Source organism: Mytilus edulis, chromosome 5 (genome assembly GCF_963676685.1).
Source record: "Mytilus edulis chromosome 5, xbMytEdul2.2, whole genome shotgun sequence".
NCBI classification, from domain to species: domain Eukaryota; kingdom Metazoa; phylum Mollusca; class Bivalvia; order Mytilida; family Mytilidae; genus Mytilus; species Mytilus edulis.
In genome coordinates this window covers 44,198,676-44,214,898 of record NC_092348.1, presented here as the reverse complement: position 1 = coordinate 44,214,898, position 16,223 = coordinate 44,198,676, and the positions used below count along the sequence as shown (strand labels likewise).

General features: G+C 33.5%; 1 protein-coding gene across 1 annotated transcript in view; it reads left to right on the top strand.

The window, feature by feature from the left end:
* Positions 1 to 16,223, top strand: part of LOC139523750 (ubiquitin carboxyl-terminal hydrolase 16-like) — a 72,127-nt gene that overhangs the window by 43,063 nt on the left and 12,841 nt on the right. The window contains exons 3-4 of the mRNA XM_071318003.1: positions 379 to 501; positions 1,042 to 1,124. Coding sequence (XP_071174104.1) covers positions 379 to 501; positions 1,042 to 1,124 — 206 coding nt within the window. The remainder of the gene's footprint in view (positions 1 to 378; positions 502 to 1,041; positions 1,125 to 16,223) is intronic.

Sequence of the window (16,223 nt, the reverse complement as noted above, 5' to 3'; positions counted from 1 at the left end):
CGCTATAAAACCAGGTTTAATCCACCATTTTCTACATTTGAAAATGCCTGTACCAAGTCAGGAATATGACAGTTCTTGTCCATTCGTTTTTGATGCGTTTTGTTTTTTGATTTTGCCATGTGATTATGGACTTTCCAAATTGATTTTCCTCTGAGTTCAGTATTTTTGTGATTTTACTTTTTTCTATATCTATAAAACAATAAACTAAAACCTTATGTTCATTTGCCATACCGATTGACTGATTGTTCTATAAGTATTTAAAAGAGAAACATCACAATAAATGATAGATATCCACCACATAATACCCACATTCTTGCCAATTTGCTTTAAGCAGTTGCAACATTTAAAATTAACTTCATCATTCGTAATTATCCACAGGCTTTGAAACAAAGGGATCAAATGTTCCAACAACAGATATCGAGAGAGGTATTATTCATGGACTAATGAAAACTGAGAAATATACAGAAGAAAGATTGTATTGCAGTACATGCAAGAAACGTGGTAAGTATTACTGTTCAATTGAGTCATAAAAAAAGGCAGTAGTTGTATTCATTGATAATTATACATGTATATTTGCAATCCTAGTTTATTAAATTTTGTTACGATCATTGAGGAACCCCGCTTTCTTATAAATGACATGTAAGAAATAGAATAGTCTGATAGCAGGAAACGTATCTATCTATTTTGCTATTATAAGTTCCAGTATGAATACATTAAAGGTGAGAAGTATGCTAAAATGGGTGCACAAACACAATTTAGCATCACGAAATTCACCAGTGACGTTAAGTCCCATTTTAAATACAAAGATTAAGAAACTTCTTTGACTTTTTATATTCTGTAACCATACAGCAAGACACGGTCTCAAATATCAAAAGAAATTTCGCTATTTGAAAAATACACATATTGATAATATAACTGCTTTCTTGAGAAAAAAAAAACCCCAGTAAATGAAATTCAAATGTAAAATTTCAAATTGACCAAATAGAATGAAAAGTAAATATTTGTAAATGTGAAAAGGGTACACAATTATATCTGTTACAGAACCTACAGGGATTTGTTTGAAAAAAATGCTTATTTACGAGTCCCCGCCTATAATGGTACTCCATATTGACAGATTCAGAGAAGTATACTTAAATAATGTTTTCGTTAATATATGTGTTCAATGTTTATGGTATATTATAATGGTGACGTAATACAACGACACAAACATAGATCAGTAAAAGAGGTTTTAGACAATGATAATGTTGTATACATCTCGATGTTAATAGTTATATGACGAGATATAGAAAGATTGTAAAAAAAGTCATTGAGAATTATTGAGGTAAGTGTAATCCATTTCACAAACCACAATTTGTCTTAGCTTCTTTCCCATGAGATATAGAGTTGAGGATCAGAAAAATAACATTGTGCAAAAGACGGACACGGTAATTGATATGATCTGACTTTTTGAACATCCTTGGCATAGTTTTTTTTCGTAGGGATTACGTGAAGTATGAGTAAAATTGAGAATGGAAATGGGGAATGTGTCAAAGAGACAATAACCCGACCAAAATAAAAAAACAACAGCAGAAGGTCACCAACAGGTCTTCAATGTAGCGAGAAATTCCCGCACCCGGAGGCGTCCTTCAGCTGGCCCCTAAATAAATATATACTAGTTCAGTGATAATGAACGCCATACTAATTTCCAAATTGTACACAAGAAACTAATATAAAAATAATACAAGACTAACAAAGGCCAGAGGCTCCTGACTTGGGACAGGCGCAAAAATGCGGCGGGGTTAAACATGTTTGTGAGATCTCAACCCTCCCCCTATACCTCTAACCAATGTAGAAAAATAAACGCATAACCATACGCACATTAAAATTCAGTTCAAGAGAAGTCAGAGTCTGATGTCAGAAGATGTAACCAAAGAAAATAAACAAAATGACAATAATACATAAATAACAACAGACTACTAGCAGTTAACTGACATGCCAGCTCCAGACTTCAATTAAACTGACTGAAAGATTATGATTTCATCATATGAACCTCAGGCACAATCCTTCCTGTTAGGGGTTTAGTATCATACCATCATAACATATATGAGAAGAACATAACCCGTGTCATGCCAACAACTGTTTTTAGTATAAATGTCTTTAGTTCCGACGCAAAGACCTTATCAGTGACTCAATATTAACGCCAAAATATGCAATCTTTAATGACTTGACAACAGTATCGTAATTATATCCCTTCTTAATCAGTCTATTTAAAGGTTTTGTAAGTTTCTGAGGTGAATACTGACACCTTTGTGCTTTATAAAGAATATTTCCATAAAAAATTGGATGTGAAATACCTGAACGTATAAAAAGTCTGCATGTTGAGCTATATTTACGAATGATGTCTTTATACCGATGATAAAATTTAGTAAAAGTTTTGACTAGTTTGTGATATCGAAAACCCTGGTGTAATAATTGTTCAGTAATACATAAATTTCTCTCGTTAAAATCTAAAACATTGTTACAAACACGAGCGAATCGTACAAGTTGAGATATATAAACACCGTAAGATGGTGACAAGGGAACGTCACCATCTAAAAACGGATAATTAACGATAGGAAATGAAAAATCATCCCTTTTATCATAACCCTTGTATACTATTATTACAGAAATATAGGTATGAATAGATGGGTCAAGGTTCGCAATTGTTTCTCAATAAGAGATAATGGCTTCTCGTGGTGAAAAATACCCTTTTTTAACACAATAAGGTCTTTACAAATTTATGCTCCGAACACATATAATAGCTCCATAGTTTTTACACATTTGTTCTATGATCCCCTTCTTTCTAAATCAACAGAAATGGTTAAGCTCAATCACTTGTGTCAAATATATCACCGCACAGAGATTTTTTTGTTCCTCATTTCAAGCAGCATTTGAATATTGTCCCAGATGTTGTTAACGATACTTGTTTCATGCAAAAATAAAACTTTAAAAACCTGTTATAGAATAAGGACCAATGCAAATATGTATATAAAAAGTGCCTAGAAAAACAACTTAACGATGTTAGAGTAGATGGGATTATTTACCTTCTCATTAAACGGAGCTTTAAACTGTATCCATTTCCATTCTCTTACGACAAAACCGCCTAACATTGCGCAGGCTTTTCATTCCTAATAATAGATAGTTAGAAATCGTCTTTCATGTCGGAAGATGTTACTTTTTCGTAGGAAAAGATAAGAACCTTGACAAATTACACGAAATATTTTTTAGATGTAAATGAATTTATCATCTACTCATCACTTCAGTATAATTAAAGGGTGCTGATATATTTTTTAAAAGCCTACAGTCGCTGTTAATTAATGTATACTTATGTCTGCCTGTGTGAAATGATAACTGCAAATCTTGTCCATCGGAATTTTCTTTCACTTCAAACTTAATATTTCTTTTTTTAGATGAGCTTCATGAGTTGTGAACATACGCGAGATGTGGGTGTTGGGAATGAGATGCATGTGTCTATTTATTTGGTTAATATCGATATCATGTTGATTAATCATATCGTTTCGAAAAATAAAATACGTTTTTCTTTTCGCTGGAGAGGCAAAGAAATGTTGCTTTTTTGATAAACTTTCTTGAGTTTTATGGTTATTTTCATGTATACATATATATATATATATATATATAAATAAAATTAAATTTCGAAATGCTCTTAAAGTCCTTTAATTCTCTATATTTTTTCTCCAACCGGTTTCACATCTTTGTGATAATCATGGATGAATGTAACTAACGGTAACGTAACGTCACGATAATAAGTCTGTAACAATGCATTCAAGGGACGTAACCCTTACAAAAGTAACTTCTTATCTGTTTAGACTTGGTTTGTACTTTTGTATAAACATATTTTCTTTGTTGATTCTCATTTCTTCGGTGAATTGGTCGTAACATTGGTAAAATGGGAAAACATAGTATTTGGGTGATTTGTTGCTAGCGCATAAATCCAGGTGTTCACTTACGTTAATCATCCTAATTTCTTTATGTCGAATTTGTTGTCGGTGAACAGTAAATTTTTTCGGTAAAGTGTTTCCTGTTTGTCCAATATAATCTTTTTTACACCCATTACATTTGATGACATAAATTAAATTGCTTGATGCACACGTGCAAGAGTTTTTGATAGTGAAAATCTCTCCTGATTTAAAATCATATGATTGTCCTTCCATAATATTTTGACAAATACCGCAATTTGAAAGTCCGCATTTTTTTACAGTAGGAATTGTATCATCGCTTAATTTCGCGCTGGTGAGTAATTTCTTCACGGATTTTGACTGTCTTTTACTCTTAATAATTTTCTGTGTAGCAAGGGCTCTTTTCATTCTTTGATCTTTCATCAAAGTTGGTACATTTTGATATATAACGGTATACGCCTCTGTATTTCTAGGGTTATATGATGAGATGTATGGTAAAATTTGATTCGTATCAATGACTGTGTTTTTCGGTCTTCTTAGTTCTTGAATATTCATAGCCTTTGCACGTTTTATTCCATTATTAATCAAAGTTTTTGGATATCTTCTCTCTAATAGTATTTCGTTAAGTTCTTCGTGTCTTTTATTTCTCAATTCAATACTGGACACAATAGTACAAATTCTTCTCGCCAAATTGAACGGTATGTTTGTTCTTGTGTGTTTTGGGTGACAAGAATTGAAAAGTAAGTATTGTTTAGAGTCTGTCGTTTTAAAGTAAATATCGATTTCAATTTCTGTATCTTTTTTAATTATCAAAATATCTAGAAATGGTAATTGTTTATCGCTAAATTCCATAGTGAACTGAGAGAAAATATCCAAAAACTTTGATATTTCTACTAGTGTGGACACAGTTTTGAAATAAGACACATCCTACGACCTTGGCCACCTTTTTCTACTTGTAGTCCACTTGTTGCTTCTATATGTTGTCAATTTAAAAACAATAATTAGTCCTAAAATCTCACCTCATGGATGACTTCTATAAATCTATTTCCTAACGTTAATAATAACTCCTCACACTTTTGCTTCCTACTGAACACAATAGCTTAAGTTTTAGAAAGGGAAATAAGAAATCTTTAAGTATTTCTCCATGTTTTGCTACTGTGAAGGTTTTTCTGTATTATCCTTTGTATATAAACAACATTTTAACCTCATAACCATGTTGCTCTGTCTGCAAATTGTTGAATAGAACAATTATAAATACATGTGGAAAGATCGTATATCATGATATGGCATGAAGCCGGGCTGATACAAATTCCTTGAGGAGTACCATTTAAAATCGTGAGAGAATCAGAGAGTTCTGTTTTATCTGTATGGATCTGTTAGTAAGAAAGCAATTAACCCAACCGATCATGCTACCTTTTATCCAATTATCAATCATTCTGTTTAGAGGTCCAAGTTTCCATATCATATTAAAAGAGGGAGGGAAGATACCAAAGGGACAGTTAAACTCATTAAACGGAAATAAACTGATAACGCCATTGCTAAAAAATACAAAGACAAACAGACAAATAATAGTACACATAACACTAAAAAAACTGCAAATAAGCAACACGAACCCAAACAACAACTAGGGGTGCTTCAGACGGGTAAGCAGATCCTGCTTCACATGTGCTCATGTTATAACAAATCCGGTAAATAGTCAAAGTCGGTAGGTCACATTCATGAAAGGGAAGGTGATTGTAGTTACGACGTTACGGAACATATCCGATATCATCTGTGAAACTGTTATCCATATATATGGTCAACCAAATCGTGATAGCGTCTGTAAAATTTACAAAGGAATGATTTCAACTCTAACATCTAGAACTCTTGGTTTAATAGCTTCCTTGTGAGCAGCAATCCTCTATCAAGAAAATCATGGCAGGAAATGCAAACACAGGAATATCGTATCAATTGGGAGATATATTACCCGTATGCAAATGCTGGTTGAATGTATCTACTTGAAATGGAAAGTTCACAATTGGAGAGCTAAAATTATTTCTTTTGTTGTAAAGTTTTGTTTTCAACCGAACCTCATTGTCAATCGATAGATGTAAATCAAATAATGAGGCTGACTTGACTTTATTTGTTGTATCCTGTATCTCTATTTCGATTTGAAAGATGCGTTCCACATAGTCACCAAATTTTAAACTATTTAGTGAATGAACATCATCTATATAGCAGAAAGTAGAGTTAAAGGATATTGCATACACCGAACCTCATTGTCAATCGATAGATGTAAATCAAAATATGAGGCTGACTTGACTTTATTTGTTGTATCCTGTATCTCTATTTTCGATTTGAAAGATGCGTTCCACATAGTCACCAAATTTTAAACTATTTAGTGAATGAACATCATCTATATAGCAGAAAGTAGAGTTAACGGATAGTGCTAACTTCTTATCTTTTTAGCTCACCTGGCCCGAAGGGCCAAGTGAGCTTTTCTCACCACTTGGCGTCCGTCGTCCGTCGTCGTTAACATTTTACATTTTGAACTTCTACTAGAGAACCACTGAATGGAATGAAACCAAACATGGCATGAATGTTCCTTATGAGGTGTTGACCAAGTGTTGTTACTATGTAGCCGATCCATCATCCAAGATGGCCGCCAGCGGGGGACTTGGTTTAACATTGGACCTTATGGGAAATGCATACACATGACTGCTTTTAGAGAACCACTGAATGGAATGAAACCAAACATGGGATGAATGTTCCTTATGAGGTGCTGAACAAGAGTTGTTACTTTGTAGCCGATCTATCATCCAAGATGGCCGCCAGTGGAGGACTTAGTTTAACAGAGGACCCTATGGGAAATGCATACAATTGACTACTTTTAGAGAACGACTGAATGGAGTGAAACCAAACATGGCATGATATTCCTAATGAGGTACTGACCAAGTGTTGTTACTTTGTAGCCGATCCATCATCCAAGATGACCGTCATCGGGGGACTTAGTTTAACATAGGGCCCTATGGGAAATTCATACACATGTCTTATTTTAGTGAACTACTGAATGGAATGAAACCAAACATGGCATGAAAGTTCCTTTTGAGGTGCTGACCAAGTGTTGTTACTTTGTAGCCGATCCATCATCCAAGATGGCCGCCTGTGGGGGACTTAGTTTAACATAGGACCCTATGGGAAATGCATACAAATGACTTCTTTAAGAGAACCACTGAATGGAATGAAACCAAACATGGCATGAATGTTCCTTTTGAGGTTCTGACCAAGTGTTGTTACTTTGTAGCCGATCCATCATCCAAGATGGCCGCCAGTGGGGGACTTAGTTTAACATAGGACCCTATGGGAAATGCATACAAAAGTCTTCTTCTAGAGAACCATTGAATGGAATGAAATCAAATATAGCCTGAATGTTCCTTTCCTGATGAGGTGGTGTTGTTACTTTTAGCTAAAAAAAAAATTATATGATTTCAAAAACCCAAGTAGAATCAGGTGAGCGATACATGCTCTTGGGAGCCTCTAGTTTCCTAAGTAGTTCCTGTAAAATATCAGTCTCATGATAATAAAAAAGAAGTCGACAAGAGGGGCACAATTGGTACTCATTGGAATGCCGACAGTCTGATGAAAAACTTGTCATTCGAACGTAACAAATATGTTGTTAATCAAGAAATCAAGCATCTTGATAATGACAGTTTGAGCGATTTTCTTTTAATCAGAGGGGTTCATAAAATGCTTTCTGGATGTTAATAAATAGATTTTTTTCATAGAATGTTTCCAAGCCAGAGGTATTTCTTGTGAGAACTAAATTCAAAAGAATTACACCAAGCAATTTATCACTAAAGCATTTAAACATTATATAGTTAATCTTATCTTTATGAGGTATAGGCAATAGCATCCTGTAATTCATTTAGAGTAAATGACTCATTATAACTTTGGGAGTTTTCAGACGGAAAAAAATCTTTCAAGTTTTCAGTTTCTATACCCTCTATATGTTTTTTATGTAATATATAATTATGCTTCTGAATGGTTACGTGTCAGAGGGAAAACTGGAAGGTTATATAAAAGCTTTTTAAAGATACAAGAGTCAAAAGATAAATAATTATTAATGATTGTGTGAATCCCAAATTAAATTTTGTAGTGTAATAGGAAATTAACAAAGCGCAGTCAACATCAATCATATTATCAACATCTTTAATGCATATTGTAAATATTCATTTTAGCTTCTCCTTACTAAACTTCCGTTGTCCGTCGTCGATAACTTTTTCAACAATTTTCTCCTATAAAACTTTGAAGCCAAATTCGACCAAACTTGGCCATAATCATCATTCGGGTATCTAGTTTTCAAAAATGTGTCCGCGGACTCGGCCAACCAAAATAAATGGCCGCCATGTCTAAAAATAGAACATAGTGATTAAATATACATTCTTGCATGATATCTGCACTGAACTTTTCAGATGGAGCAGACACCCGTTGTTAGATTGCTGCCCCTGAATTGGGGATTTTAAGGAAAATTTGCCATATTTTGTTATTATCTTAATTATTATTTTAGATACAGATAAATTGAAAACTGCAATAGTATTCAAGAAGTAAGATCTACAAATAAGTCAACTTAACCAAAATGGTCAGTTGATTCCTTAAGGATTGATTTCCCTAATATACATTTTTTGCAATCACTAATTTAAAAATAAGTTGATGAGAATTGTGGAAATAAAGTAAAATACCAAGTGTACCGAAATCCGAAGCAAAAAGTTAACGGGAAGTCCATTAACAAATGGCAAAATCAAGGATGAAACTTATCAAACGAATAGACATTTCGGTAAATTTACCTGAAAACGTTGATATATCCTAAATCTCATGGTTATTCTTTAACCCTGCATTAGTTCTAAATCTGTTAAAAATTGTTTGTTTATGATACTCTTCAAATACGTAATTAACCTTCAAACTGTTTTTAATCGGGGGTCAATAATGAGTTTTAGGTAGACCAAACAACTTGCTTCCATCCAAGAAAACGCCTGGAATTTTTCATGATTGTTATAAGATCAGTTGCGTTTACACTATATATCGGAGACTGCTTACATGTTAGTTTGATACAGTTAGTAACTATATCTCAATTGATAAGGCGCAAGTCAAAAAGGTTTTATTACTTCGATACAACTACATATATGTAGCTTTCATTTGTACAATCTCGTGTATAATTATTTGTTTCTCTTCCCATGAAAGGAAATATTCGTAATAAATATCTAAAAGTTATCTAAACAGATTTAAAAACAAATCAAGGTTTCAAACGGTAAGTGAGGCGGTCGCATAAACTCGTACTCGACAGGATAAGAAGTATGCTTGATTCGAATAGTCAGAACATTAAAATCAGATCAGTCATTTTGTTTGTACATTTAACGTGTCAGTCTTCTACAAATTGTTTCAACTTAACATTAGCAGTTTTTTTGTGTTACCTGTTACAGTAAATACAATGTGGATTAAAGGGAAACTCCGTAAAAAAATCAAAAATTGATATTTTGTCCATTCTGTATAAAAATGCTCAAATTCATAGATATTAAAGTTTTATTCTGCTAGACAAGAGATCACCCTCGATTTTAGATTTAGAGTATCAATTCTCAGCGTGTCACCATTTTGACAATCACCTCCGTTTTTATCCACGATATGTCTATTAACCACAAAGGACCAAAACGACAGTAGCCTAATGTAGTCCTAATCGCGTGTAGATATTTTGTCAATCGTACGGTTGTTTTATCCGACTTACTAACTTGGTACGAAAAATGTGTTTTTAAGAAACGAAGGTCTGTCGTTTTTAACTGTTTATACATCATGGGAATTGGTGAAAAGTCATAAATGAGCATAAATAAGTGTTTCGTAAAAATTGATTTCGAACATTTAATTTGTTCCTATTTCTGTTATCATGTTTATGTAATAAACTTCAGACCTTCCCTTGTCTGATCACCAGCATGGCTAAAGGTATTACTCCCAAATGTATTGTAAGGTGACACGTTAAGGTATTCAAGCGATTTCAAGTCTGACTTGCAAGTTCATGCATCGTTTCATTACTGAGGGTTTTGATCAGTGTACACGACCGATAACCTGAAACTTTCCATTTTGAACTATCAGGTGTATACTATACATCTCTGTTTTGCCTGTCCGATAGTGATATACTATAGGCGAGTGTAATATTTGAAAAAGACGTCTAGTTAAGGACTTTAATGCACCCACCTAACACACGGCTAATTTCTTTTTTAAATGAAAGAATAATGATTTAACTTTGATTTTTGCCCGGTCGTCACAAAATCGTACGGTGCAGTTTTTGTAAAATTGACGTTTATTTCAGAAATTAGCTGAAAATTATAAAATTATGACATGTTTTTCAAGCAAAGGAAATTAGTTGTATCTCTTCTTTTCAAAATAGATGAAAAATATGGCCAACCTCAAAAAAATTGCAACAGAATTATTTTTTGTATTTTTCAAATCTAAAAGGCTTTCTTTGTAACATACTAAAAGTCTACCAAGATATCTGAGTGGGAAAATGGATTTTTTGGGTGAAAAATAGCAAAATTTGACAAAAATAGTGAAAAACTGGGAAAAGCTTGTTAAACATTCATTTTTGATGATAATAATTTCAAATCAAAAGTTTTACAACCGGTTAAACAGTGTTTATGAAATATTATAATAAAAAAATAGTTTTTGTTTTATAAACATGAAATTTTAGGTGAAAACATCCGATTTTTGTTGGAATTTGAGATCTTCAAAGCTTGCATTGATTACCAACAGGACTGGAAAAAATATAAATATTGGTAATAGAGGTTCATTTGATAGTTCAAAAAAGACAAAATCCTTTATTCTAATCATTCCAAAACTTTACAGCAATTTTTGATAGGGTAAACGGTGATTTTGGGTAAAATATAGCAAAATCATCAAAAAATCGTTAAAAACTGGAAAAACACCAATTTGGAGTTTTTAATCACTCCAAAAATAAAAAAATGCAAATCTTAATAGAATAATAATCAGATCAAACAAAATTCATTGTAAAACTAATTTGAAAATAACTGATTTTGTGTAAAAAAAAAAAAAAGCAAAATTGGCCCAAAATTGACAAAACTAGAAAAAAAATAAAAAACTCATAGTTTTTTCAGAAATCAATTAAGATCTCAGATAACATTAATTTATATTCTTTATATGAAAAAGTGCAATGCTTAGATTCATACTATTTTAACCAACAAGAGATGTTAAGCGAAAATCATAGATTTGTTGACCATGCATAATGAGAGGTAAAAAGTATCATTGACCATAGTTTTCTGTATACAACAAACATCTTTTCATCAGTAAAGTCAGATTCAGCAATGGGAACAGTATAAAAAAAACTCAAACCACAACATTCACCGCATCCTACTGACCATTTTGTCTACAGACACATCATTTGGTGTTGCAGTTTTGCTTACATTTGCATCTTACAATGTTATAACTTTTATCAGTTGCAGGAGGAAGTTCAATCAAAATTGGACGAAGTTTTCCACGTGAAATTTACTAAACATTGTCTGCATGGTCTGTAGGATCTATGTCAACTTCTTCTTACATCCATTTTTTGGCACCGATAATACATTCGAAGACTATGAAATTGCCCTGAATCAGATGCTTCTTCTCCTGCTTTGGTGATATCTGCTTTAATAAAGCATTATTCATTAAAACTTGACATGCGTTTTCAGATATCCTTGGTTAAGTGTTTTTAAAACATGTCTTTACTTAATTACTTAGTCCTTACTATGCCTTACGGCACATAGGGCAAGGACAAGTTTCCTCCACTTCTCAGGATTGTTTGCTTTTCTTTCAACTTTGCCCCAGGTATATTATCTTTCCTTTAGCTCATTTTCTATGGTGCGTCCTTATGTTGTTTGAGGTCGGCCTCTTTTTCTCTGTTCCTCTTGTGTCTATCTAAGGGCTAACTTGGTCATGTCATCAGATGTTTTGCGTATAACATGACCAAGCCACTACTAGCTTATGCCATCACTTGGCGTCCGTCGTCGTCCGTCGTCTGTCGTCGTCTGTCGTCTGTCGTCGTAAACTATTTCAAGAATCTTCTCCTCTGAAACTACTGGGCCAAATACTTTCAAACTTTAACTGAATGTTCCTTAGGGTATCTAGTTTATAAATTGTATCCGAAGTTTTGATCTATCAACAAACATGGTCGCCATTGCTAAAAATAGAACATAGGGGTCAAATGCAGTTTTTGGCTTATAACTCAAAAACCAAAGCATTTAGAGCAAATCTGACATGGGGTAATATTGATTATCAGGTCAAGATCTATCTGACCTGAAATTTTCAGATGAATCAGACAACCCGTTGTTGGGTTGCTGCCCCTGAATTGGTAATTTTAAGGAAATTTTGCTGCTTTTGGTTATTATCTTGAATATTATTATAGATAGAGATAAACTGTAAACAGGAATAATGTTCAGCAAAGTAAGATTTACAAATAAGTCAACATGACGGAAATGGTCAGTTGACCCCTTTAGGAGTTATTGCCCTTTATAGTCAATTTTTAACCATTTTTCGTAAATCTTAGTAATCTTTTACAAAAATATTCTCCTCTGAAACTACTGGGCCAAATACTTCCAAACTTTAATTGAATGTTCCTTAGAGTATCTAGTTTGTAAATTGTATCCGAAGTTATGATCTATCAACAAAAATGGTCGCCATTGCTAAAAATAGAACATAGGGGTCAAATGCAGTTTTTGGCTTATAACTCAAAAACCAAAGCATTTAGAGCAAATCTGACATGGGATAATATTGTTTATCAGGTCAAGATCTATCTGCTCTTGAATTTTCAGATGAATCAGACAACCTGTTGTTGGGTTGCTACCCCTGAATTGATAATTTTAAGGAAATTTTGCTGTTTTTGTTTATTATCTTGAATATAATTATAGATAGAAATAAACTGTAAACAGCAATAATGTTCTGAGCAAAGTAAGATTTACAATTAAGTCAATTTGACCAAAATTGTCAATTGACCCCTTAAGGAGTTATTGCCCTTTAAAGACTTTTTTTCACAATTTGTTCATCATGTTGACTTACTTTAAAAAATCTTCTCCTTTGAAACTGCTGTATCAATTTCAGCCAAACTTAGGCTAAATGAGTTTCAGAGTATCTAGTATAAATTTTATATTTTATTTCCTTGTATGTCAAGAAACATAGCTCCTATGGCTAAAATAGAACATAGGAGAAAATGATTATTTTTTTTGGCTTTTGAAGAAAATAGGACGATCCAAAAAACATTTAAATAAATTGAAAAGCCAAAATAATCATTGATGAGAGATTTAACCAAAAGAATTAAGGTGAGCGATTCAGGCTCTTGAGAGCCTCTTGTTATATCAGCAAAGTCTCCATGTCCTTGGTGCTGGTCATCTCATGTAGGTCTTTGTTGGAGATTTTGTTTTGCCAGAATATTTTCATTATTTTCCTCAGACATTTGTTATAGTAGCTGGAGAGCCTGTTGATATCTTTTTCAGTCATTCTCCGGTACTCTGACCCATATAGGAGTACATAAAGTACACAGCTGTTATAGAGCCTGAGCTTGGTCTTCTTTGAAAAGGCTGTTGTTTTCCAGATGTTGCCTAGTCTAATGAATGCGGATCTAGCTTTTCCTATTCTGATCTTTATATCTCTTTCAGCACCACCTTCTGTGATTATACAACTGCCTAGATAATTAAATGAATCTACTGTTTCCAGCTGTTTTCCTTCTATAAATATGATAGGATGTCTTTCTGTATTGAGGTACATTACCTTTGTCTTTTTGGCATTGATCTCAAGTCCAATCATTTTAGCTGTTTCTTCTAGCTTTTTGGTCTTCTCCTTCATATGATCTTTGGTATGGGATAAAAGTGCTAAATCATCAGCATAGTCTGTGTCCTGTGGTACAAAGTGTCCATCTCAGTCCATTGTTAATTTCTGCTGGGGTTGTTCTCATTACCCAATCAATAGCGATTATGAACAGCACAGATGACATAACACATCCTTGTCTTACTCCTGATTTTACAACTAGTGTCAGCTTCAGAGTTGATGGTACTTGAGAAATTTGTATAGAACTGCTTGATGAGATGCTCTATCTTACCTGGTATTCCATAGTTTCTAAGAACTACCCTAAAGACTTTCCCGGTGTAAGCTGTCAAATGCTTTCTCGAAGTGCACAAAATTTACTAGTAGATTCATCTGCCACTCATGACACTGTTCTCAGTTGTTACGTAGGACCAATATGTGGTCTATGCAGCATCTACCTTTTCTGAAACCAGCTTGTTCTTGTCGTAGTTTCTTATCAACAGCCTCTATAATTCTTGATATTAAAATTATGCAGAAGACCTTACCGTACTTGGAATCGATAGTAAGGTGATTCCTCTCCAAATATTTCAGTAAGTTAAGTCTCCTTGTTTTGATATTGTTATGATGTTGCCTTCAGACCAACTGTTAGGAATAACAGCTTGCTCCCTTATTTTCAGGAATACTGGGTGTACTGAATCCGCTGCTAGCACTGTATCTATCTTAAAAAGTTCTGTATTTAGTTGGTCTATGCCAGGTGACTTTTTGTTTTTCAAGCTTTTAATGGCTGCCTGTATGTCTTGTTTTGAAGGTGGATCTGTGTCTATTTCAAGGTCTAAAGGATCCCTCAGGAAAAATTGCTAGATTATCTGGTTCTTTTGTATTAAGATCCTCTTGAAAATGTTCCTTCCATCTCAAATATTGATCTCGTTTTGTTGTTAGCATATTGTCGTTTTTGCCTTAAATTGGCATATCAATTTTAGCTTTTTTATCACTTAGTTGTTTAGTTACTGTGAATTCATTTATTTTCGTGGATTGCTGAAAACTTGCATTTTCGTGGATATTTGATTTCATGGTTTTGCTGGTCTCTGTATACAAAGCCCATTGGTATTATGCTATTCGTTGAATATTTGAATTCGTGGTGCATATGTACCCACAAAACCCACAAAATTAGTTTTCAACGAATAATAATGAATCCACAGTACTTGATAAATCTGTCCCATTCTCTGATTCACCCATTCCTCTGCCCCTGGTTAGGCCTCCACAAGATTTGACACTTCTCATCAATATTTTTTCTATAGTCAAATCTGTTGAAAGACCACTCCAAAAAAGGTCTGTTGTATGTAGTATTGATGAAGAAAAAAATCTATTATCCATTACTAAAAAGGAACTTTTCATGTCAAACAGTCAAAACAAACAAGCTCGTTGGTTTTCCCGTTTGAATGGTTTACACTTAGTCTAGTAATTTTGGGGCCCTTTATAGCTTGTTGTTTGGTGTGAGCCAAGGCTCCGTGTTGAAGGCCGTACATTGACCTATAATGGTTTACGTTTATAAATTGTTATTTGGATGGAGAGTTGTCTCATTGGCACTCACAGCAGTGACACCACATCTTCCTATATCTTATTAACGTGTTTTGTGACGAGCTAAAAGATAATAACATTAGATGTAAGAATGCGACTGGTGATGCAGATTGTGCAAACAGCTTTGGATTGTGCTTTGTCTTTAGTAGTCATAGTAAATGGTGAAGATACGGATCTATTAGTGTTACTTATTCATCATGTTAATCAGCAGTGCAAACGGGTTATTTTTAAATCTGAATAAATGACAATCAACCAAAAAAATGAAAAGATTTCTTGTGGATGATGTTTGTAATTTGTTGCTCTTTTTGCTTCTATAACAGGTTGCATTTTTGTGACTCATCATCTAAGCTTTTTGGAATAAGCAAAGGATTTCCATTAAGATCAAGTTTTCATGAATAAGGCTTCATTAAAGCAGATATCATCAAAGCAGGAGAAGAAGTGCTCATATGTTTATATTGAGGACTTCCTCTAGAAGGACTTGACATTCTTCTTTGGAGAAAATTCAAATCTATAGTAATTACTGGAAACAGATTTGTTCAGGTGAAAAGTTTACCACCAACATCAGATTCAGGGAAATTTCATAGCCTTCAAGTGTATTATCAGAAAAAGTTGACATAGACCCTACAGACCATGCAGACTATGGTTGGGAAATCAAACAGGGAAAACATTGTCTAATTTAATGGAACTTCCACCTGCTCCTGATAAGCTTCTTAACATTTAAATATTAGATGCAACTGTAAACAAACTGTGACACCAAATGATGTGTCTGTTGAAAAAATGGTTTCTGAAAAATATAAATATTTTTCCAGTTTTTTTCAGTCACCTAAAATCAGTTATTTTACTATTGTTTTACAATAAATTTTGTTTGATCTGATTATAATTATATTAAGATTTCCGTTT